At 44.1% G+C, this 25421-nt stretch overlaps 1 protein-coding gene across 1 annotated transcript in view; it reads left to right on the top strand.

Annotated features, from left to right (window-relative positions):
• Window positions 1-391: 391 nt before the first annotated feature.
• Window positions 392-25421, top strand: part of LVRN (laeverin) — a 74141-nt gene continuing 49111 nt past the window's right edge. The window contains exons 1-3 of the mRNA XM_043568057.1: window positions 392-1249; window positions 20294-20436; window positions 22292-22431. Coding sequence (XP_043423992.1) covers window positions 552-1249; window positions 20294-20436; window positions 22292-22431 — 981 coding nt within the window. The 5' untranslated portion in view covers window positions 392-551. The remainder of the gene's footprint in view (window positions 1250-20293; window positions 20437-22291; window positions 22432-25421) is intronic.

Genomic DNA, 25421 nt, shown 5'->3' on the forward strand with positions numbered 1-25421 from the left:
GTCCCGATCCTTAAGCCCCTCACCCAACCCCTAGCCCTGGCTTCCCCAGCTGATGGCCAGCAGGTGTGCTGTCCGCAGACCGTCCGGCAGTCAAGGAGCAGCGTGGGCCCTGCACTTGTCTCTTTTCCGACAACACCTGAGACCGCACTGGGGCGCATCGAACAAATCCCATAAATCCAAACATCCTCGTCGGAAGTGTCTAAGTTCGAGTGTGGTCCGACCGTCCCCTTAGCGCGTCGTCTCTGGAAGCCTCTTGTGCGAGGTCTTTTCCTTTGGACCCAAAGGGGCGCGCGCTGCGGTGCGCGGGATCCGCCTCTTCCCCAGGCTCCGGCGGGGCGGGGGTGGGTGGGCAGGGACCTGGATCTGATTAGCTGGGAGGGGGAAGCCGTGGTCCCAACCGTTCGCTCCTGTCTCCCCAGCTCCTCGCGGAGGAGGAGGCGGGACGGTACAGAGCAGAAGAGCGAAGGGGGTCCCATCACTGAGCACCCGGGCCACGATTTGAGCCGCCGAGGTCTCCCGGCTGTCGCCCTGCCCTCGCCCCGGCCCCAGCCATGGGGCCCCCTTCCAGCTCTGGCTTCTACGTGAGCCGCGCGGTAGCCCTGATGCTGGCCGCGCTGGCCGCCGCGCTCCTGCTGGCGCTGGCGGTGCTCGCCGCCCTGTACGGCCGCTGCGCGCGCGTCCAGCCGTCCGACCTCCATCACAGCGGGGTCCCGGACGCCGAGTCCTCGCCGCGCGGCACGCAGGAGGAGCAGCTGCCCACCTGGCCGCCCCGCCCCACTCGTGAACCGGCGGGTACGGCCACCCCGGGCCACTGGCGACCCCCGGGCCCCTGGGACCAGCTGCGCCTGCCGCCCTGGCTCATGCCTCTGCACTATGAGCTGGAGCTGTGGCCCCGGCTGCGTCCGAACGAGTTCCAGTCTCCGACGTTGAGCTTCACCGGCCGCGTGAACATCACCGTGCGCTGCACCGCGGCCACCGCGCGGCTGCTGCTGCACAGCCTCTTCCTGGACTGCGAGAGCGCCGAGGTGCGGGGTCCTCTGTCCTCTGGCCCCCGAGACGGCGCGGTGGGTCGCGTGCCCGTGGACGACGTGTGGTTCGCTTTCGACATGCAGTATATGGTGCTGGAGCTCGGCGCGACCCTGCAGCCCGGGAGCCGGTATGAGCTGCAGCTCAGTTTCTCGGGCCTGGTGTACCGGGACCTCAGGGAGGGGCTCTTCTTCAGCATCTACACGGACCAGGGGGAGCGCAGGTAAGGACAGGCCGGCCCCGGTCCCCCGCTCTAGCTGGGAGTCCCGCTGCTACCTGCGTCCCAGGGCGCGTCTCCTGCGCTTCCCCGCAAAGCCCCCACCCCTCGCGACGCTTGCTTGCAGAGCCAAAAGGCGAGCGCCTCCACCCCCCGCTGCCCTGCAGAGACCCTGCTTGTCATAAAGCCTCTCGGACCGTGGTCCTGCCTCTGGCCAGTTTTCAGCCCCGTCCCTGCCCGTCCAGTTTGTTTCTGTCCTTGCTTTTCTAAGGTCGCTACTACCCTAGAGGTTGATCGAAGGCTTCAGAAAGCCCCGCTTCTGCTCTAACCCCGGAGGGCTTGCTTCACCACAGGGGGCAAATCCCTTGCTATTCAGTTTGGTCCGCGGGCCGGCGGTCGCTGTAATATCTGGGAGCTCGTCCGAAATGCAGATCTCCCCCCGCCCCACCTCGATCAAAGGGATCAGACTCTGCGTTTTAACGAGACCACCGGGGGATTTCTGGGGGGTAGAGGTGGAGAAGCCTGGGGCTGCCGCACCCACGCGCTCGCCGAAGTTCCCTCCCCCAGCGCCCCTCCGCGCTCAGCTCCCTGCTCTGCCTTTCCCCTGGGCGCTCCGTAGATGCTACTCTTGCAACAGGCAGACTCACGTCCGTGCTCTTCTCATTTTTTATTTCTTTTGCTGAGGGTTCTCCCAAATTTAAGAATCGCCTTTAATTCATCCCCTCCCACCCCCTGCCTGGGGAAGGCGTCTTGTTTTGGGGGTGAGCAGCAGCACCCCCACCCCTCCCAAGCTTTTTGAACGGCTCTCGGGACGCTGCTTCCGCTGGGGGTGGGGGTGGGGGTGGGGGGAGTACTAACAGCGGTGACAAGAGACCTCCCCTCTGAGTTTGCAAGCTCACGCAGCTTACATGTGTTCTCTTTACACTCATTTGGGATAATGTCTTCCACACGGAATGTTTCCAGCGCAAGAATTGCCTCTTTCCACGCCCTGAACTCTTTTCACGCTACTGAACTCAGGAGAGCTCTGGGGAAATCGTTTCTGCGGAAGACACCAGAAAGGTCTTTCTCCAGGCTGGCGAGCTTCTTCACTCACGCACTGGTGGGGCATTTGCGGTTTACACAACTGCATGTACTTTGCCTTTTATTATTAGAGAAAATGTTCTCAGATGTTCTCTGGGGGAGAGGAACCTAGTAAATTACCCCCTAAATCATCTCCTGCCCTGTTTTCAAAACGCCAGGGGTTTTAAAATAAGTTTAATAAGCTGCCTTAGCGGATGTGTAATCTGTAACTTTTGTTTTTAAGGACTGTATGCTTGGTTTGTTTGTTTGTTTGTTTTCTTTCAAAAATGCACCAGTGCTTGAAAAAGAGTTTTGGAAACTTTCTCATTGGGATGATGTGTCACGGGACTTACCGACACCAGAAACCTTTTAAAGTGACTGTGTATTTCAGAATGCAAGATTTTTAGAGGAAACACACACACACACACACACACACACACACACACACACGACCACTGCACATACACCTGACAGTATTTTCTGCTGTCAGCCAGTAAATCTTCATCTGCTAACCCATCTCTTCCTTTTTCCTAATAAGGCCACGGCCTGGATGAACTGCCCTAGAAATATGGGAAATGAAAGGCCCCTTTCCATTTTTCCATCGTGTGGCCAACTCGAGTGGTAACTAGAAACCATATTTTGAGAACATGAAAATTCAAACAAGCAGAAATCCTAATCAAGTCCCACAGATGTTCATAGACCGATGTAGAGTTCCAAAACTGTGGCATCTTGAAGGGGCTGTTGCTCAGGAGTTGTTCTCCTGGGTCTCTGCTTTGCAAACCGCAAGGAAAGCAAACGGCCAGTGGAGCTGGAAGCCAAGGTCGCAAAGAACTTGGACAAAATGATGACTTATGGTGAAGCAGATTTTGGAAGCCCGGCAGACCCGAGTCTGAGCTGTGTGCCTTGAGTCGGTCTATTCACCTCTCTGAGCTCATTGCCTCATTCACGGAATGGAGCTGAGTGTCAGCTTTTAGGGCGTTGTGAGAATTAACGAGAGAGAGGTCGGTGCCTGGCACACAGTCCATGCAGTGGCAGCTACTGTCGTTAGCTCACAGTGTAACTGTTAGGGGCAGCTTCTTGTCACCTAAGCGAGAAACCTGCCACGTTCTAGGTAGATCTGAGTCGAAGAAGAGGGCCCCCACCTGGGGCACAAACTGCCTAATCCCAGCTGCCAGTGGTTGAACATGTTTGCCTCTCGTTTGGTGACCCCTTATCACAGTCTGGACAGGCTGAAGCCTTTAAATAATTTTACTACTCAACACTAAGGGAAGAGAAAAAGAAAACCCTTCCAGAAAGTGCAAAGAGTATCGCTGTCTCACACTTCTAAGGCTTGGGTGAAGATTTTCTGGCTTAAGAGGTTGCTGGGGAAGCTTCTCTGCCTTTCTGCACGTGGCAGGTGCCATCCCATGTCTGCATGTAGGAGCCATCCACTGAGTGCCTTAGATGTGTGCTTCTGTGTGTGAGTGTGTGGTGCTCTCCTCATTCCATGTGCCAAAAGTTGAGAGCAAACTCCAAATGTTAATGTTCCTTGAAGCAGTGTTTCCCAGACTTGATTCTCTGGCATATTGCTACCCAAGGTTTTGCCCTATTCACACACCTCTGGCCATATTTTTTTGCTTAAAAAAATTGCTCAATTTAAACAAAAATAATAAGTAGATTCATTAAAAGGCAATGCTACGTTATTATCATAAGTCAGAAACCATTTGGAATTTATAGTCATGCAACCACCAATGCAATGAAAAACAATGTCACTGAGTTCTCCCTGCTTTTATTGTCTGCTGAAGAATCCGATGCCTCTGAATCCATGGGCTGCTCTCTCTTTCTTAAAAAGGGAAATTGGAACTAGGTGTTCAAGAGAAATAACACCAAACCAAGGTTTTTCTTTTGATCTTACCAGAATGATTCATAAAATTTGAAAAAGACTGACGTTCTCATGTGTGAGTCAGATCTCTATGATAGTGTGTGAGGGCTACCCCAAATCCTTGCCCATCTACATGTGAGGAAATCCTGAATTAGAGTAGTGGTTCACAAACTTTTAAAGTATATTAGAGGGGCGCCCAGGTGGCTCAGTTGGTTGAGCATCGGACTTTGGCTCAGGTCATGATCTCGAAGTTCGTGAGTTGGAGCCCCGCGTTGGGCTCTGTGCTGACAGCTCAGAGCCTGGAGCCTGCTTCAGATTCTGTGTTTCCCTGTCTCTCTGCCCCATCCCCCTCTTGTACTCTGTCTCTCTCTCAAAATAAACAAACATTAAAAAAATTATAAGAATAAAACATATTTAAAAAATAAATAAAGTATATTAGAGTCACCAGAGGAGTTTATGAAACAGAGTCCTGGGGCACACCTTCAGAAATTCCAGATCCGTACGCATGTTCAGAGCAACATTAGTCAAAACGGCCACCAGGTGGAAGCAATGCATGCCCATCAATGGATGGATGGATGAACAAAAGGCGGTATATACGTAAAAGGGAGTATTCTTCCACCTTAAAGAGGAAGGAGATTCTGACCTATGCTACAGCATAGATGAACCTTGAGGGCATTGTATAAGTGCCTAGAGTAGTTAAATTCAGAGACAGAAAGTAGAATGTAGGTTGCTAGGAGCTGGCAGGGGCAGGGAGAAGTTGTTACATGGGGACATTTTGGTTGTTTCCAGGTTTGCCTATTACAAACAAAGCTTCCATGAGCAATTTTGTATACGTTTTTGGACAAACACAAGTTTTCATCTTTCTGGAATCAACACCCAGATTCCATGATTGGTGGGTCATACGGTTGTTTCACATTTAGTTTTCAAGAAACTGCTAACTTGCTTCCCAAAGTGTACCATTTACATTCCCACCAACAATGTATGAATGATAGTTTCTCTGCCGCTTAGCCACCATTTGCTTTTAGCACTGTTTTTATTTTTTATTTTAGCTGTCATGATGAGTATGTAGTGATACCTCATTGTGGTTCTAATTTGCATTTTTCCAACGGCTCATGATGTTCAGCTTTTTCTCATGCTTACTTGGCATCTGTATATCTCCTTTGATGAAATGTCTCCTCATGTCTTTTGCCCATTTTCTAATTGAATTGTTTGTTTGTTTACTTTTGAGTTCTGAGAGTTCTTTATACATTCTAGATCTGAGTCTGTTGTGAGATATGTGGTTTACAAATGGGTTCTCCTGGTCTGTAGCTTGTTTTTTTCATCTTAATAAGGTCTTCCAGGAACACCTGGCTGACTCAGAAAAGGATGCAACTCTTTGTTTATTCTTGAGAGAGAGAGCACTCGAGCAGAGGAGGAGCAGACAGAGGGGAACACAGGATCCGAAGTAGGCTCTGTGCTGACAGCAGAGAACTCATGAACTGTGAGATCATGACCTGGGCCCAAGTCAAACACTTAGTCAACTGAGCCACCTACGTGCCCCTAAAAAAGGATGCAACTCTTAATCTCGGGGCCGTGAGCCCCATGTTGGATGTAGAGATTACTTAAATAAATAAAACTTTAATAGTAATGATAATCATCTCCAGGGAGCAAAAGTTTTTCATTAAATGAAGTCCGATTTATCAATTATTTCTTTATTATTATTTTTTTCCGATTTATCAATTGTTTAAATAGACCAGGCTTTTGTATCATGGCTAAGGATGCTTTCTTAAAAAGGCTTTTGTTTTAGAGCAATTTTAGGTTTACAACAAAATTGGAGGTATGGAGATTTCCCATGTAGCCCCTGCACCTACACCTACATGGCCTCCCCCATTATCAATACCACCCGCCAGAATGATATATTTTTTTTAACCAAAGGTGAAGCTATATTGGCATACCATAATCACCCAGAGTCCATAGTTTACCATAGGGTTCACTCTTGCTGTTATGCATTCTATCTGTTTGGACAAGTGTATAATGACATATATCATTATAATATCATACAGAGTACTTTAACTGACGTAAAAATTCTCTGTTATCTGCCTGTTCATCCCTTGCCCCCATCACTGATCTTTCTTGTTTTCGTCGTATTGCCTTTTCTAGAATGTCTTATATTTGGAATCATATTATGCAATATGCATTTGAGATTCCTTCATGTCTCTTCATGTCTTGATAGTTCATTTCTTTTCAGCACTGAATAGTATTCTATTGTCTGGGTATACCATTGTTTATTTATGTATTCACCTACTGAAAACTATCTTCGTTGCTTCAGGTTTTGGTGATTCTGAAAAAGTTGCTATCTTTGTGCAGATTCTTGTGTAGACAAAAACTTTCGGGTAATTTTCTTTAGTTAAATACCAACGAGCATAATTGCTGAGTCATATGATAAGACTGTGCTTAGTTGTACAAGAAGCCACGAAACCGTCTTTCAAAGTGGCTGCGCCATTTTATATTCCCACCAACAATGGATGAGAGTGCTTGTTACTCCATATCCTCACCAGCATTTGGTGGTGTCAGCGTTCTGGATTTTGGCCATTCTAATAAGTCGATAGTGGTATCTTGTTGTTGTTTTAATTTGCATTTCCCTGATGACATATGATGTGGAGCACCTTTTAATGTGCTTATTTGTCATGTGTATAATTTCTTCGGTGAGTTGTTTGTTGGGGTTTGGGCCCATTTTTAAATTGAGTTGTTTTCTTATTGTGTGTTTTAAGAGTTCTTTGCATATTTTAGGTAACCATCCTTTATCAGATATGTCTTTTGCAAATATATTCTCCTAGTCTGTGGCTTGTCTTCTCGTTCTCTTTATATGTCTTTTGCAGAGCAGAAGTTTTTAATTAAAAATTTTTATTATGTTTATTTATTTATTTTGAGAGAGAGAGAGAGAGAGAGAGAGAGAGAGAGAGAGAGAGAGAGAGAGAACCCAAGTGGGGGAGGGCTGAGAGAAGGAAAGACAGAATCCCAGGCAGACACGGCACCACCAGTGCAGAGCCCGATGCAGGGCTCAAACCCATAAACCGTGAGATCATGACCTGAGCAGAGATCAAGAGCTTACCTGACTGTGTTACCTGGGCACCCCAGAAGTCTTTAATTTTAAAGAAATCCCCCTTATCAATTATTTCTGTCATGGATCATGTCTTTGGTGTAGTATCTAAAAAGACATCAGTACACTCTCCTGTGTTACCTTGTAGGAGTTTTGTGTTTTTGCATTTACATTTTAAAGTGGCCCATTGTGAGTTAATTTGACCCTTTATGAGCTTAATTTTTGTGAAGGGTGTAAGGTTTTGTGTCTACATTCAATTTTTTTGCATGTGAATGTCTAGTATTCCAGAAACATTTGTTGAAGAGACCGTCACTGCTCCATTGCATTGCCTTTGCTCCTTTGTCAAAGATCAGTTGGCTGTATTTGGGTTTATTTCTGGGCTATTCTGTTCATTGATCCATTTGTCTGTTCTTTCAGCAATATCACACTCTTGATTACCGTAGCTTTCTGGTAAGTCTTAAAGTCAGATAGTGTCAATCTACCAACATTGTTCTTCTCCTTCAATATTGTGTTGGCTATTCCGGGTCTTTTACCTCTCCATATAAATTTTAGAATTGGCTTATTGATATTCACAAGTTTAGCTTGCTAGGATTTTCGTTGTGATTGCATTGAATCTATAGACTAATTTGGTAAGAACTGACATCTTGATAATATGAGTCATCCTATCTATGAACATGGAAACTTTCCCCATTTATTTAGTTCTTTTTAAAATTTCATTCTTCAAAGCTTTCTATTTTTCCTTGTATAGATCTTGCATATATTTTGTTAGATACCTAAGTATTTCATTTTTTGGGGGGAGTACTAATATAAATGGCATTCTGGTTTTAATTTCAAATTTCACTTAATTGTTGGCAGGTAGGAAAGCAATTGGCTTTTGTGTATTAGTCTTGTATACTGCAACCTTGCTATAATTGCTTATGAGTTTCAGGAGTTTCTTTGTCAATTCTTTTGGATTTTCTACGTAGACAGTCATGTCATCTATGACTGGAGACTGTTTTGTTTCTTCCCTCCCAATCTATCTACCATTTATTTCCTTTTCCTGACTTACTGCATTAGTAAGGACTTCCAGCACAATGTTGAAGAATGGTGAGAGGGCACATCCTTGCCTTGTACTTGACCTGAATGGGAAAGCCTTCAGTTCTCACCAGTAAGTGTGAAGTTAGCTGTAGATTTTTTTGCAATCTTTAATTCAGGATGAGTAAGTTCCCTTCTATTCCTATTTTACTGAGAGTGTTTTTTTTTTTAAACCATGAATAGATGTTGGATTTTGGCAAATGCTTGTCCTGCATCTATTAATCAGATCATGTGATTTTTTTCTTATTTACTCTCTTGATATGATGGATTACATTAATTATTTTTCAAATGTTGAACCAGTCTTGTATACCTGAGATAAATCCCACTTGGTTGTGGTATACAATTCTTTTTATACATTGTTGGATTCAATTTGCTAATATTTTGTTGAGAATTTTTGCATCTGTGTTCATGAGAGATGTTGGTCAATAATTTTCATTTTTTGTAATGTGTTTGTTTTGATAGTAGGGTAATGCTGTCCTCACAGGATGTGTTAGGAAGTATTTGCTTCTATCCTCTGAAAGAAATTGTAGAGAATTGTTATCATTTCTTCCTTAAATATTTGGTAGAATTCACCAGTGAACCCATCTGGGCCTGGTGCTTTCTTTTTTGGAAGGTTATTTATTCTTGATTCAATTTTTAAAATAGATATAAGCTTATTCAGATTGTGTCTTCCTATGTGTTTTGGAAGATTATGTCTTTTAGGGAGTTGGTCCATTTCATCTAGGTTACCAAATCTATGAACATAGAGCTGTTCATAGTACTTATTATCCTTTTAATGTTCATGGGATCTGTACTGATGTCTCCCTTTTCATTTCTGATCTTGTTTTTTTTTTTTAATGTTTACTTATTTTTGAGAGAGAGAGAGAGAGACAGAGTGTGAGCAGGGGAGGAGCAGAGAGGGGGGGAGACACAAAATCCAAAGCAAACTCCAGGCTCTGAGGTGTCAGCACAACACAGGGCTCAAACCATGAACCATGAGATCATGGCCTGAGCCAAAGTTGGATGTTTAATGGACTGAGCTACCCAGGCACCACTCTGATTTTGGTATTAATATAGTTGAATTAATATTTATCACATGCATTATTGTTTTTTTTAATTGCCATTGCTCTTTGCTCCTATTTTTGTCTTCTACTCCTATTCTCCCTTTCTTTACTATGTTCAATCTGCCAATCCATGAACATAGTATGTATGTACATTGTTTAGATCTTTGATTTATTTCATAAGCATTTTATTGTTTTCACCATACAAGTCCTATACTCTACCCATGGGTAGAGTGCTTTGGGTTTCCTAATCCAAGGTCAAATTGGGCAATTGAAACTGTATCTAACCCCTAAGCACTTAATTTTATTTGAACAATTGTAAATGGTATTGTATTTTTAATTTGAGTCTTCATATGATTGTTGCTACTCTCTGGAAATACTGAATTTTGTATGTTTGTTTTGATATCCTATGACTTCCTCATCTCACTTACTAGGTCTAGGAATTTTTTTTGTAGATTCCTTGGGCTATTATACACAAAGATTTGAGAAGTATTCATGTATCAGTCTGTGTATGAATTCTTTGTGTGAATTCCTTTTTTTTTTCCAGTAAATAACTAGTGGAGTGGATGACTGGAAAATACAGTAGGTAGGTGTTTAATTTCTTAAAAAATTATAAAATTATTTTCCAAATATTTTTATTATTTTACATTTTCATCAATACTATAGGAGAATTCTAGTTGTTTATCTTCATCAACACTTGGTATTGCCAGCAGGCTTTCTCATTTTAGCCATTCTAATAGGTGACTCTCACTGCAGTTTTAATTTGTATTTCCCTAATGACTAATAATGCGCATCATTTCCTGCACTTGTCATCCATGTATCTTAGCAAAATGTCTGTTAAAATCTTTTGTCCATTTTTGTTGTTTTGTTATTGTTGAATTTTTAAAGGGTCTTTTCTCAAACATATAATTTGCAAATATTTTCTCAGTCTGTGGTTTGTGTTTTTATTTTCTTAATAGCATCTTTGAAAGCAAAAGCTTTCTATCTTGATGAAGTCCAATTTATCATTTTTTTCTTTTATGTATCAGCCTTTTAGCATTGTATCTAAAAAAGCATTGTCTACACAAAGTTCACAAAAAATTTCTCCTATGCCTTTTATTACAAGTTGCATAGTTTTAGGTTTTGTAGTTACACCTATGATCCATTTTGAGGTAATTTTTAAAAAATGTTTATTTTTGAGAGAGAGAAAGAGCACAAGTGGAGGCCAGGAAGAGAGAGGGGAACAGAGGGTCTGAAGTGGACTCTGTGCTGACAGCAAGAGGGCCAATGCAGGGCTTGAACCCACGAGCCATGAGATCATGACCTGAGCCAGAGTTGGACACTTAACTGACTGAGCACTCAGGCACCCCTGAGTTAATTTTGGTATATGATATGAGATATGGATTGAAGGTCATTTTTAAATTTTTTGCATACAGATATTGAATGGTTTTGATACGATTTGCCGAAGAGTCTACTGTTTCTTCTTTGAATTGTCTTTATACCTTGTAAAACATCAATTGTCCATATACAGGAGGGTGTATTTTTGAATTTCCTCTTCTACTTCATTGGTTTATTTGTATATCTTTATGCCAATTCCACAGTGTCTTGATTGCTAAAGCTTTATAATAAATCTCGAAACCTGATAATATTTATCACCAACTTTGTTTTCTTTTTAAAAGTTGTTTAGGCTATTCTAGATCTTTTGTGTTTTCATATGAATTTTAGAATTAGCTTGTCATTTTCTACCAACAAAAACATCTGCTGAAATCTTGGTTAAGATTGTGCTGAATCTATAAAGCAATGGGGGAGAATTCAACTTTTAAAATATTGAGTCTTCTAACCCATGAATATGATATATCTCCCTATTTATTTGTGGTCCTCTTTAATGTCCCTTGGCAAGGTTTTATAGCTTTAACTGTACATATCTCGCACATGCCTTATCAAATTTTCCCTATTTTATATTTTAAACGTATTATACATGGTATTTAAAAAAATTCCAATTTCCAATTGTTTGTTGTTAGTTAATTTTTGTGTATTGAGTTTCTATGCTGTCACCTTACTAAACTCACTTCTTAGCTTTAGCAGCTTTTTTGTTAATTCCTGTTTTGACTTTGTTAAATTAACATGTTACATAGCCTTGGGGTGTTAGATAGTGAGCCAAGGTTCAACAAAAGACCGCAAAGGAATTGAAATGGAGAAGTTTATTATTCCTAGGCTCTGGAGGAAGTACATGGCACACCTTGAGGGGTCACATGGGGAGATCAAGGCAAGGTATAGGTAGAACACCAGGAGCTGGGGCGCCTGCCTTTATTAGGGTTCATGGCCAGAGTGCTTTGGGGTTCTTAGTCCATGGCCAGATTGTGTAATTCAACTGAAAAAGAGTGAGGTTTTGTTAAGCTTTGCAGGGATGGCCCTGCAGGTGGGGAAGGCTTTATCACAAGGTGTATCAGGAGTCACATCAGGAGCTTGTATTTACCTGTGACTCTGCAGGCTGTTGTCTAGAGCATGTACTTGTATGAGGCTAATGTCAGGTTAAGGCCCCTAAAGGCTGCTTGGCCAAACAATATGGATGCCAAAGCAGCAATACCATGGAGTAGCTTAGCTAAACTGAGAATTCCATTAAATTTTCTGTATCAGTGATTATATAGTCTTGAATAAAGAGAGTTTTACTTTTTGGTTACTTTAAGTGCCTTTTATGTCTTTCCCCTGCTTTACTTCCATGGTTAGAGCCTCAATACAATGTTGGATAAAAGTAGTTAAGTACAGATATCCTTGTTTTGTTCCTTATCATAAGCTGAAAGCATTCAGTCTTGCACTGCTAAGTATGATTTTTTCCTGTAGTTTTTCTTCTTTCTCTTCTTCTTCCACCTCCTCTTCCCCTTCTCCTTCTCCTCCTCCTCTTCCTCTTCCTCTTCCTTCTTCATTGTCTTCTCTTTATAGATTCCCTGTATCAGATTGAGGAAGTTCCCTTCTGTTTCTAGTTTTCTGAGAGTTTTTATTGGATTGGGTGCCAGAATTTCTCAAATGCTTTATCTGCATCTATTGAGATGATCATATGGTTCTTCTTTTTTTAACCTGTTAATATGGCAAATTACATTACTTGATTTTCTAATGATAAATTAACATTGCATTTGCAAGATATATACTACTTGGTTTTAATGTATTATCCTTTTTATATTTTGTTGCATTTGATTTACTAAAATTTTGGTTTTAATTTTTGCATCCCTGTTCCTGGGGTTTCTTTTTCTTTGTCTTGTTTTGGTATCAGAGTAACACTGCCTTCAAAGAATACATTTAGAAGTTTCTTTGATTTGGGGGGAAGAATTTATATGGAATTGGCATTGATTATTGCTTAAATTTTTGGTTGAATTTCACTAATGAAGCCACCTGGGCCTCGAGGGTTTTTTTGTTTGTTTGTTTTTGTGGGATGGTTTTAAACTACAAATTAAATTTTTTTAATGAATAGAGGGCTATTCAGGTTATCTATTTCCTCATGAGCAAGCTTTGGTTGTTTGGGTCTTTCAAGGAATTTGCCCATTTAGTCAAAGTTGTCAAATTTAAGTATAATTAATGTTCAAAATATTCCTTTATTATTTTAATATCTGTAGAATCTGTAGTGATGTCACTTCTCTCACCCCTGACATTGGTCATTTGTGTCTTCTCTCTTTTGGGAGCTGAAGCCCTGGTTGTGAAATCACCTCTGCCACTTACTAGTTGTCTAACCAGTGGCATACACTCCGGGGTGTTCAGCTTTTTGTAAGTAAAAGGATGGGGTTCTCCAATGTCTCTTCCACTTCTGACAGACAATAAGTTTGATCAGTGTGCCTTGAGATTTATCTACTTTGTTAATCTGTTTCAATGATTTTCTCTACTGTTTTTTTGTTTTTCACTGCAATGCTTTATGTATTATTCTTTATTATTTCCTTTCTTCTTCTTACTTTGGGCTTCCTTTTCTTTTTCTATTTTCTTAAGGTGGGTGCAAGGTAAGTGATTTAAGGTATTTTTTTCTTCTCTAACATAAATATTTAGTGCTATAAAATTTCCAGTAACTACTGCATTAGTGGCATGCCACCAATATTGTCATGTTGCTTTTAAAATTTTCATCCAGTTCCACATACTTTGTAATTTCCCTTTTGATTTCTTCTTTGAATCATGGGTTATGTAGAACTGTGCTATTTTGTTTCCAAATATTTGGGCATTTTCTCATTTTTTATTGTGTGCCTGACATTTCAAAGTTTATGTTGCTCAATGCCACATTTTGTTACATTGCTTTAATGAATGCTGGTCTTTTTTGGATAGGTGTACAAGTTATTTGGTGACCTTGATCCTTGTTTGATCCCCCATGTCTTGTGTTTAAGTTCTTTGAGAATGGATCTAAAGTCATCTAAAGTCACTAAAGGGGCACATAGGTGGATCAGTTGGTTAAGCATCTGACGCTTGATTTTGGCTCAGGTCATGATCTCATGGCTTGTGGGTTCAAGCCCCGTGTTGGGGTCCATGCTGGCAGTTGGAGCCTGCTTGGGATTCTCTCTCTCCCTCTCTCTCTGCTCCTCCCCGACTTTCACTACCCCCCCAAGATAAATAAATAAATTAAAAAAAAAATTAAAGTTGCTTTTACTCCAAGGCTACTTTAGTTCACTGCTCAGGCATTACCTTCCTGGTCTCTGTTGAAATCCATTTATTCTAGCAATTTCTGTACTCTGGCTTGTGGGAATTGGAACAATTCCTAGCATTGTGTGAGCTCCAGGAATTGTTCACCTTTCCTCTCCATGGTAGCTGTTCTTTCTTTGCTTGACCTCTTAAAGTACAGGTTAATATTTGACCAAAGGCTCGGGGTGAGGAGGGGTTATGTGGATTCTGTGCAGATTTCTGGATTTCTGCCCTGAAGATTCTAGCTATCTAGGTCTCCCTGAGCATCAGTCATAGTCTCCTCAATTCAACGAGACCACTGCACTCTGTTTTTGTTCCCTTTCCTTGTGCTGCAGTTGAGAAATTACATCCAGGTAGGCGAGGTGATTATAGAGTTCACATCTTTTGTTTCTCTTCTCTTGGAAATCACAGTCCAGTGCTTCCTGTTACCTAATGTCTGGAAACAGTTGTTTCATATATTTCATAAGAGTTTTTAGTTGTTTTCAGCAGAAGGCTAATTCTAGCCTGTGGTACTACAGAAGTCTCATCATCTCTAGATTTGGTAATGTTATTAAGTATAAAGTTAATCCTCAGTTCTTCCTCATGATATCTTGGTCTGCTCATAGTTTCTATTACATGATGTTCTACAAAGCACCTAAAAGGATCCCAGGAGAGGGAGCTAGCTGGAAAGGACCCCAGGCTGGGAAGCTGGAGCCTTCGTTCCGGTACTACCCCCAACCCCTGCCACTTCCTAGTTGTCTAACCAGTTATATAAATTCCCGGGGTGCCAGCTTCCACATCTATAAATTGAGATGGGACTCTCCAAGGTCTCTTCCACTTTGGAAATTCAGTGAAAGAAAGAATTTGTAATCCCATTGTTGTTCAAAGTGTCCTTTAAGAATACTTGTTGCATTTCCAATCATGCCATGTCCTGTATAAAATATAAGGTAGAACAGGGAGGTATTCAGGGGAATGAGAGTAGGAAAATTAAGAGATGAGGGCGGCTCACTAGTGTGAAATGGCTGGAGAAAATTAGGATTTTTATCTGGGACCCGTTAAGGGGAGAACCGCGTGTTTAAAATCCATCAGCATGTGCAGGTGTAGAAAGAATGAACAGAGAACTGGAAAAGACGTCCTTCCAGTTGCTGTTTATGCTAGGAAATCTGGCACCAGCCTCAGAGAATGACACACGAGAGAGAAATTTGAGCAATATTAGGAAAGAATTTAGAAGTATCCAAACAAGGTCAGTGAACTCAAATACCGAGCACATGATCTCACTGGTGTCACAGATAAAAGAGGTCATTTCATTATCCTATAGAGGTATTGAGCCCGCATGTCTCACGGGGCCCAGCTGTCTTCTCTGGGAGATGGTTTTGCTCATCAAAGATTCAGATCCTGTATCTTTTGCAAACAAGTGTAACCAGCCTATCGAAAAGGCACACCTCCCAGTTCAGTAAAAATTCGACTGTGTTTCTCCCACTGTGCTTTTACAATTTAGTCTCAGAGATCATCTTTCCTGTTCCTGCTTAAATACTCTAACAGCCCCATAATTTACTGCTCATTCTTAGGTGACAGATGAGCTACATTCCCTAAGTCACAAACACTGTCCAGATGCAAAAAATTTGAGCATCCAGTCCTGTGTCAAAGCTTTTAAAAGCTTTGAACTGAGTTAGCTATTAAATCTCCCTTTCTCTCCCTCCACCCTCACTCCCCCAAGCTTGGGTGGGCTTTCAGGTTAGAAGCCTGCAGTCAGTCAGGGGTAGTGGTGCTTCCTTCCCTTTCTCCACCTCAGGGTTCTAGCCGCCCCCCCCCCCCCCCCGCCCTTTATCTTGAGAGCTGCTTCTACACCCCGACCAGGTCCGGTGGGTCTGGGGGAGACATGGAGAGGTGACACGTAGGGCAGTTCTCACCTGAGCCAGCACTCTTGCTGTTTGGCCTGACTCTGGCCTAGCACATACCTTTTTTCCATTGAGATGTCATTTTCTCACTGTTTCCCTTTCTACTACAATGTTCTTTGCCCTGCAGAATGCTGCCTCTAGTTCTCCATTCTGGTGGTCATTAGTGACTCCTTCCTCAGCCCTTAGACATGGAGGAGTGCATCTCCAAGCTCTTCTAGTTTCATGCAGGTGGGCCCTGTTGGACAGAACCCAAGTCAGTCCCCGTCCTGGCTCAGTCCGCGTCTCAGGGCCCACAGCTGTTCCAAGGAACACTCCTAATCCCTGGCCTGGGGCTCACGTGGGTCCCAAGGCAAGAGTATTCTTCTGGTTCCGCCTCCAACGCCTTTCCTTTTGCCTTTTACATTCCCACTGGTGGGAGTTCAACTCCGACCAGGGTCAATTTAGGCTTTCCCAGCAGTAAGCTGGGTACCAGGCTCTGAGTCTCTCTGCTTCTGCTCTCTGAGGGATCTTCTCCCTCATGGCTCACCCCAGTTCGGGGGTTTCCCTCCTCCCAGCACGCTGAGATCAAGAAGCTTGGCTAACCTGCACCACCTCCTCCCCCCCACCTAGAAATCTCTCCTCTCATCTCTGGCCTCTGTTGCCTGACCTTCCTTCCATATGTTTTTGGTGGAGCCCAGAGGCCCCAGAAGGGCCCCAGGTTCTCAAGGCCATCTACTCCGAAAACTTTCATAAGGTGGTTTGGCACCTCTCTCTGGGATTTCACGTCTATTGTGTTTTGTTGCCTGGTGGAAACTTCAACTTTAAGATCCTATGATACAAGTAATAAACAAACATGATTCATGGGCCAATCCTTGAACCACAGTCCAGTGGTGTAATATCCGTCTTTACTAAAACATTTTTATTTCTGAGGGTGTTGTTGTGTAAAAACAACTTGGGGAGAGAGGCTTTCCGGTCTTATTTAACCCTTGACCAGTTATGTCATGTAGCACTTGTTAGCTAGAGCTGTAGGCAGAGTTCATACAATGATTTGGAATGAATGAGTGGATATTTTTTATATGGCAGTAGATGGATCCCAAAGGATATCATGTGGTCTTGACCCCTAAGCCCTCTTCTAGCACAAGAAAGTGGTGAGCCCATGATTCCCTGGCCACACAAGAGGGCAGGAGAGTGGCTTTGCAATACTGAGCCGCTACGGGACAAATTGTCCCAAATTAACTCCCTCACCAACTGACCGCGCTAAACCCAGACTTGTCAGGCACCATAATAGCATGTTTCGGCGAGGTTTGAAGGGAACAGAGGGTGGATGGTTCTATTTTCTGAGGTCAAGATATCTTTACAGGGTTGCTTGAATCCAAAGCAGAGAGAGAGAGAGAGAGAGAGAGAGAGAGAGAGAGAGAGAAAGAGAGAGAGAGAGAGAGAGAAGGGAAATAAATACCAGTGTTGAGTTCCCAGATGTGGCATAACCAGATCGTGTGTGTTGCTGGCTGGCCCTGACCTTTGTAGTTAGGACTGTGAGCCAGAAGGGCTGTGTGTTGTAGGGACTTTTTTCCCTTTTTGTTTGTTTGTATAAAACCAGGGAGGGAAATAGTTGAGTAAAATCCAAGAGTTTCTTCTATTTCACCTCTCAAGAGGCCTGAATCATGGAATAGGGAGGCACTTGCTTGCTATTTGCTTCAAGTGGTGACTCTCTGCGCTGATGTCTCTTAGCCTTTTTGAACCTGTAGCCCCCTTTGAGAAGGTTAAAACTCCCACTTCCTTGAAGAGTCTGATTTTCTCTCCTGACCTTGTAGACTCCTTGAGAGGCCTATGCTTTGTGAGGTCATGGTAGTGGAGATGTTACCAAGCTTTATGTTTTATAGTTTCTATTACAAAAACAATAGGCATGTGGTGGCTTTCCAGATGGATAAGCACGTTTTATAAAATTGGCTGTGCTTTTTCACTCTACATTATACTTTTTCAGGCTAATTTATTACCATTAGTACAAAATGACCTACAATTCCAGGGAGCTCACAGGCCTCATGGAGGCCAGGCATGAACTTCCAAGGGGGCTGTTTCTCCCAACCCTAGATGACTCAGTCATGGTCACCTCAGGGGCTCCTTTTTCAATTCTGTTGGATGTCTTTATCCCTGTTAGAATCCATTTTGGGGGGCACCTTGGTAGCTTAGTTTGTTAGGTGTCCCAGCTCTTGGTTTCTGCTCAGGTCATGATCTCATGGTTCGTGAGATCAAGCACCGTAGCAGGCTCTGCACTGACAGCGTGGATTCTCTCTCTCTGACCCTACACCACTCATATTCTCTCTCTCTCTCTCTCTCTCTCTCTCTCTCTCAAAATAATATTAAAATTTTTTTAATGTTTATTTTTGAGAGCGAGCTCAAGTGAGAGAAGGGCAGAGAGAGAGGGAAACACAGAATCTGAAGCAGGCTCCAGGCTCTGAGCTGTCAGCACAGAGCCCCATGGGGAGCCCGAATTCATGAACCACAAGATCATAACCTGAGCTGAAGTCAGACGCTTAACCGACTGAGCCACCCAGGCGCCCCGTCTCCTTGAATTCTATAGTTCATCTACGTGGAGAGCAGTTTGTGAGGTTGCAAGGAATATAGCAGAATTCAGAGGTGGTTTGTTGATACATTCAGCTACTAATAATGTGAAAGCTCAAACAGCAATAAAAGGTTGGTAGTGCCATTGCTTTCTGGATGGGGAAACTGAGGCTTGGCAGGAATGTGGGACCTGTCCAGGATTACTCAGCTAGCAGGAGATGGAACAGAGTCCTGCAGACAAAGTGGCTGGTATCAGAGTTCACAGGCCACCTTCCAGTCCATGCAAGCAAGAGCAACGTACAGTGGGAAGCTGCAAGTAGGGAAGGCTTGTTGAAAATTACACTTTTGTCACGGTGAGGTGATGAACACATCCAGTTAGCTGACTGTGGCTGGCTTTTGAACGTGCTGATGGTTGCCTGTGAATTTTCATGTGAGTAGAGGCCTTATCGTGGTAGAGGAGGGATCCCAGGGGTGGGTGGTGGTGACGGAGGGACCATACTCTCTTGTGGCACCCTGTTGAATTGCCCTGTTACTTATCTAAGAGCTGGGCCTGAAGTAAGAGTAAATGCATCAGGGACACTAAGTCTCAGGGTCTTAGGAGAAAAAAAAGAATTAGCATCCACAGTTGTCCTCCCAAAACAGGTTCCCAGGTCTCTAAGTCTGTCTGTCTTTCTTTCAGAAAGATAGAGAGTGAGCTAGGAGGGGAGGGGCAGGGAGAGAGGGGGACAGAGGATCTGAAGAGGGCTCCATGCTGACAGCAGAGAGCCCAATGTGGGTCTCGAACTAGTGCACTGTGAGATCATGACCTAAGCCAAAGGCAGATGCTTAATTGAATGAGCCGCTCAGGAACCCCCCCACCCCAGGTGACTGAGTCTTAGTGATTCCACAGGTTTATTCTGAGGAGAGTTGTTAGCTAGGCCCCATGTCCTGTCAGACTTAGGCCCCATTGACACAGAATGAACCTGACCATCTCCTCATTTGCTCAGGACACTCTTGACCCTAAACTATTCCCCATAAATCACCAGTGCACTGTGAGATAATGCCACTTTTAAAAAAATTTTCCATGGAGATGGGGGAAGGAGCAGAAGTGATTTGATAAATCTACCCACCTGGAAACAAAAATTGTCTTTTGCACTTGACACGCACCTGTATTGTTTACCCCCAAGAGGGTGCAAAATGAAACATTTTCTAAGTTTTCAACCCGGAAGAACAGGTGAGAAAAAGATAAAAATGTGGACATTCTTGGGGTGCCTGGGTGGCTCAGTCACTTAAGCATCTGACTTCAGCTCAGGTCATGATCCCACGGTTCGTGAATTTGAGCCCCACATCAGGCTCTGCACTCACAGTGTGGAGCCTGCCTGGGATTCTCTCTCCTTCTCTCTCTCTCTCTCTGCCCTTCCCCAATTCGAGCTTTCTCTCTCTCTCTTAAAATAAATAAATAAACTTTAAGAAAATGTTTAAAAAAATGCATTCTTCAGCAGACACTGCTTACACTTTGGTGGAAGATGAAAGCAATAGTCCGTTCCCCAAAAAGAAATCCTAGTTTAAAAAAATACTTGGTTCTCAAAAGCCTGCCATTGCATATTTGCTATATTTGTTCCTATTTTGTTTGCAGAAGGTTTTAAAGGCATATGATGTAATGAAGTAAATAGTATTTTGTGGTTGAAAATTAAATAGGTCTTTTGTATTTTAGGTCTTACAAGAATTGCAAGGTGCGGTGAGCCTTGGGAGCGTGTGTGTTTTAACTGGAAGGCAGTGCGGAAGATGAGGGGAAATGTTCTAGCTCCTTCCTGAATATAATTACAAGCCATCATCCCTCAATATTTTTGTGTGTGTGTCCACTAACCTGAAATAAAAATAAATAGGATTTTTTCCCCCCCAAATGTGTTACAGGGCCCTGTTAGCATCTCAGATGGAGCCAACATTTGCCAGGAGCGTTTTTCCTTGTTTTGATGAGCCAGCTCTAAAGGCAACCTTTAATATTACAATTATTCATCATCCAAGCTATGGGGCCCTTTCCAATATGCCAAAGCTAGGTAAGTAAGATTTCCTGTCATGGTATGTGTGAATATGTTAATTACAATAGTGTGCATATATATGGACCTACAGATATATGTGTATACTCGCACATACATATGTATTTAACTCTTTAATAGCTTTTATAGCAATGGCTTTTCTAGGCCGTGTGTTGGTAGCGTATTATAATTAGGGAGAGCAGTCACATGGGGTACGTATCAGCACCCACATTTTAGAGATGGCAAGTCCTGATTCTTTTTGCACAGGAATCTGGGGACGCCATTTCGTTCTACTTTGGTAGCCTGTCTGCCCACTAGTTTGGGCTTCAACATTGATCGTTAGTGATAAGCTCGCGGACTTAGGCTGAATCTGGTACACAGATGTGTTTCATTTGGCTCGCGTGATTTTTTTTTTCCTTCTGATTGAACTTTTAAAAATCCAGAGATTTCTCATAAACATCAAGATTTTTACTCCCTTGTAAACTTAGAAGATCTAACAACGCAGGGCCTGCAGCTCCTTTGTGACAGCAATAGTTACAGCTCACGAGAGACTGTCCCCTGCAGACGCCTCCCCCCCAGACTTGCCATGGTCCCCACCACTGCCCTGTTAATGTTTGCCAGGCTAATTCACATCAAATACCTGCCCTCGGCTTTTGAAGGCCCAGCTTGCCTCTACTGAAGATCTCACTGAAACCTAGCAATGGCAAAATTATCCTTCCATGACCTGTCATAGGCTCTAGATTAAGCATCATGAGAGGTGGCCTGTCAATGAAACAGTAGAAGTAGATGGAAAAGATGAGAGATGGGTGGTGGGCGTCACTTGAGGTGCCCATGGATTAGGTCCTCAGTCAAGACCGTGTTATTCAAGATACTGATTCGGAGCAAAGAGGCTGTCCTTAGACCTTCCTAACGCGGTTTGTTTTTAAATGTCTATTTATTTATTTTGAGAGAGAGAGAGATAGAGAGCACAAGTGGGGCAAGGGCAGAGAGAGAAAGAAGAGAATCCCAAGCAGGCTCCACCCTATCAACGCAGAGCCAGATGTAGTGCTCGATCTCACTAACCATGAGATTGTGACTTGAGATGAAATCAAGAGTCAGATGCTTAACCTACTGAGCCACCCAGGTGCCCATTGTTTGTTTTTAATTGAAGTACAGTTGATGTACAAGATTACATTGGTTGCAGGTGTATACCATAGTGATTCAACAATTATGTAATATTATGCAATGCTTACCATACAAAGTTAGGACTTTTATTTTTTTTAATCTTTATTTATTTTTGAGAGAGAGAGAGAGAGAGAGAGAGAGAAACACACATTCGGGGGGGGGGGGGGAGACACAGAATCTAAAGCAGGCTCCAGGCTCTGAGCTGTCAGCACAGAGCCCGACGCAGGGCTTGAACTCACAGACCGCGAGATCATGACCTGAGCCCAAGTCGGATGCTCAACCGACTGAGCCACCCAGGCGCCCTTAAAGTTAGGACTGTTAATGACAGACTTCTCTATGCTGTACATTTTTCCCCATGGAATTGGTTTTATAACCTAGAAGTTTGTAGATCTTAATCTCCTTTACCCATTTTGCTCATCTCCCTAGCCCCCTCCATTGGCAACCACCATTTTATTCTCTGTATTCCTGAGTCTGTGCTTTTTTGTTGTTGTTGTTCATGTGTTTTGCCTTTTAAATTTCACATGTCAGTGAAATTGTATGGTGTTTGTCTTTTCCTGACTTATTTCACTTTATTAAGTGGTTTTGACAGGCTTAGGGGTGCAGAAATCCACACTGCTAGACTATGGGTGACAGTCAACTCCACACATTGTTTCAAAGGTAGCTATTACTGCTTAGGTTTAACAGTGATTTGGACTAAAACCAATTTCCGTAGGTCAGTCTGAAAAAAGAGACGTGAATGGAAGCGTGTGGACCATTACCACCTTTTCCACCACTCCCCACATGCCAACTTATTTAGTCGCGTTGGCCATATGTGACTATGACCACGTCAGCAGAACTGAAAGGGGCCAAGAGGTGAGTGAGGAAGATTCTGCAGGTAAGGGTGCCTTCATACTGGCCACAGGTGGTTCATCCATTCTCTCTGCATCCAGGGGTTATGCCTACATTTCCCATCGTCACCTCCTGGTGGCCCCTCTGACTTTTTCCAAGCCCTGTTGAAACCCTTAGGGTGGCTTTGCAGATGGGACGCCACCATTCTCCCTTTTGGCTCTGTGGAAAGGCTGCACTCAAGGTAGGTTCTGGGCCCCCTCTTCCCGGGCTGTTGGCACCTTTCAGAAGACCGGGGAGCTGCCAAACTAGCACCTCGAAGCTCAGGTTTACCTGTTGTGTAGCCGATGCCATTCATGAAGCGGGGGTGATAATCCAAGTGTCCGGCAGTCTGGGCCCCAACTGACCAGAAGGGACACCAGCTGGGAACAACTGTAATGGCAGACGGAGTGCCTGCAGGACGGATGCCTGTAGGTAGGTATCGCCCCATCGAGAAGGAGCCCCGCTGGATTCCTCAACTCTGAGACACCTGGCGCCTCCCCACGGTTGTACGATGTGGGCGCTCTGTCCTGAAATACCCAGTTTTCACCCAGTTACAGCCTCATCACATAATAATCCTCTCGGAATGGGGCGCCTGTGTGGCTCAGTCGGGTACACGTCTGACTCTTGATCTCAGCCCAGGTCGCGATCTCACGGTTCGCGTGTTTGAGCCCCACGCTGGGATCCGTGCTGGCAGCGTGGAGCCTGCTTGGGATCCCCTCTCTTCCCCCCCCCCACTGCCTCTCTCTGCCCCCCCTTCAACATAAATAAATAAATAAACTTCAAAAAATAATAATTCTTTAGGAAAATGTCAGGGCTGCTGTGACAAGTGCTTTACATGCTGGTTCACTGCCTCTTCTGCAGTGTGGAGGGAAGGCCGATTCCGTAGGCCAGGATCTTGCTTGCCAGATGGACTCCACAGTCCCATCTGAGACTCTCTCCTGGGCCCGCCCCAGATCTTCCAGGCTTGTCCCACTGACTTGTGGAGATAACAAAGCTGTGCATGAGCCAAGTCTGTCGCCAGGGGGAGAATCACCCAGAGCTGCTCCTCTGGAGGATGCATTAATAACACCGTGTTAGACGGAGACCACAGCTTCTCTTCCTCAACTGTTGGCTCGAGCCTGAAGAATCACTGGTAGACCATTGATATCCACAGATGGAACACAGGCCACGTCAAGCACAGCCAGAAATTTTGGGCACGATTCAGTGTTTTAATCTTTCTTAATGTTTATTTATTTTTGAGAGAGAGAGAGAGAGAGAGAGAGAGACAGACAGACAGACAGACAGACAGACAGTGTGAGCAGGGGAGGAGTAGAGAGAGACAGAGACACAGAATCTGAAACAGGCTCCAGGCTCTGAGCTGTCAGCACAGAGCCCGACACAAGGCTCGAACTCACAAACTGTGAGATCATGACCTGAGCCCAAGTCGGATGCCTAACCAACGGAACCACCCAGGCGCCCCCTTGGGCACTATTTACAAGCGCGTGCTTTGTGCCTGGCATGAAGGAGCTGAGCCCCGGAGCTCACGAGCGACCCGAGGTGGTGTGTCAGTATCCACATCTCAAGTGGCTTGCCCATCTCAATGCTGCCATACTGCAACCACGTCTCACAAAAGGGACAGGTCTGTTTCTTGGTGAAGGACAGCCCTGAAAAGAAAACCAGCTGCCGTTGGAAGCAGAGAGGAAATGGAACATGCCTGAGAAGGTCATGTTCTTAGCCAGAAAATTGAAATTTGGGATGAATTTATCAGTGGAATGCTGCATTTGGCGATGGCTCAGCTCTGCAAAGGGAAGGAGTCCACCATAGTCTACAGGGGAGTCAGAATGTACTCTTGGAATAGTGTCCAGAGTATATGAAGAGTTGCTTATTAAGTAAGAGATAAAGATTTAGTAAAATTGAAAATGCGGTTAATCCTTGTTGACATCAAGATAAACGTGGAAATGTAACTAAGGATGGAAATCATATATATATGTATATTATAAATATTGTTTATTTATTTTTGAGAGAGACAGAGAGAGAGAGAGAGAGAGAGGAGGATGAGTGGGGGAGGGACAGAGAGAGAGGGAAACACAGAATCTGAAGCAGGCTCCAGGCTCTGAGCTGTCAGCACACAGCCCCACTCAGGGCTTGAACCCATGAACCATGAGATCATGACCTGAGCTGAAGTCAGATGCCCAACAGACTGAGCCACCTGAAAATCACATACTTTGAACAGAGCTTAACACGCACAGGCATGTGTGAAGGTACTCCTCTCTCAGGCGGTAAGGTCTGCTGTGTTCATGGAGAACCACAAGAATACACTGGTGGACTAGCCGTGGTGTTGAAAGAGCTTTGTGGCCGCATCTCCAAAGTGTTCCTCACTATTTTGTGCTCCTGGCGGCCCTGCTGGGGGCTCCCTGCCCCTTCCCACACAGCTTGAAGTCTCCATCCTTTGCCTCCCCTTTGGCTTATAAAATGGTAGTTTATGAGAGGGGCTTTGGAAACGTTGAGTTAAATATACAAAGGCTTGATTATTTTCCCATAGGTTACAGTGGAAATGCACACATCTTGAATGTGGGGAGTGGGGACTATTCTTTCCACTCGGTAGCTTAGGCTTTGGTTCAGCAATCTTCCCCTTGCCTCTGGAGTTAGAAATGAGGGGGGCGGGGGGAAGGTGGGTAGGTGTAGCACAGGGGCAGGGCTGAATCCTGGGGCCTCCTTCCGAGATAAGGAGGCCTCTGCAGCATGGGGGAGGCCGAGGAGAACGAGGTAGGAGGCCTCAAAAACAGGTGGTTGCATTTTGTGAAAGGGTAACATTCCTGAAGACCTCACGTAATGCAATGTTCACATAATTCAAGACAAGTTTTCCAGCAGAAATAAAAGTGAAGTTAAGGTGGATGTGTTCTTGGGCTGCAGCCATCTGCAAATATCGTCGCTCTGCTTCTCATTTTCCTAGCATTCTCTCTAATGTTTTGCAGAGAACCCTTTCTCAAAGCGAC

Source organism: Prionailurus bengalensis, chromosome A1 (genome assembly GCF_016509475.1).
Source record: "Prionailurus bengalensis isolate Pbe53 chromosome A1, Fcat_Pben_1.1_paternal_pri, whole genome shotgun sequence".
Classification (NCBI taxonomy): Eukaryota; Metazoa; Chordata; class Mammalia; order Carnivora; family Felidae; genus Prionailurus; species Prionailurus bengalensis.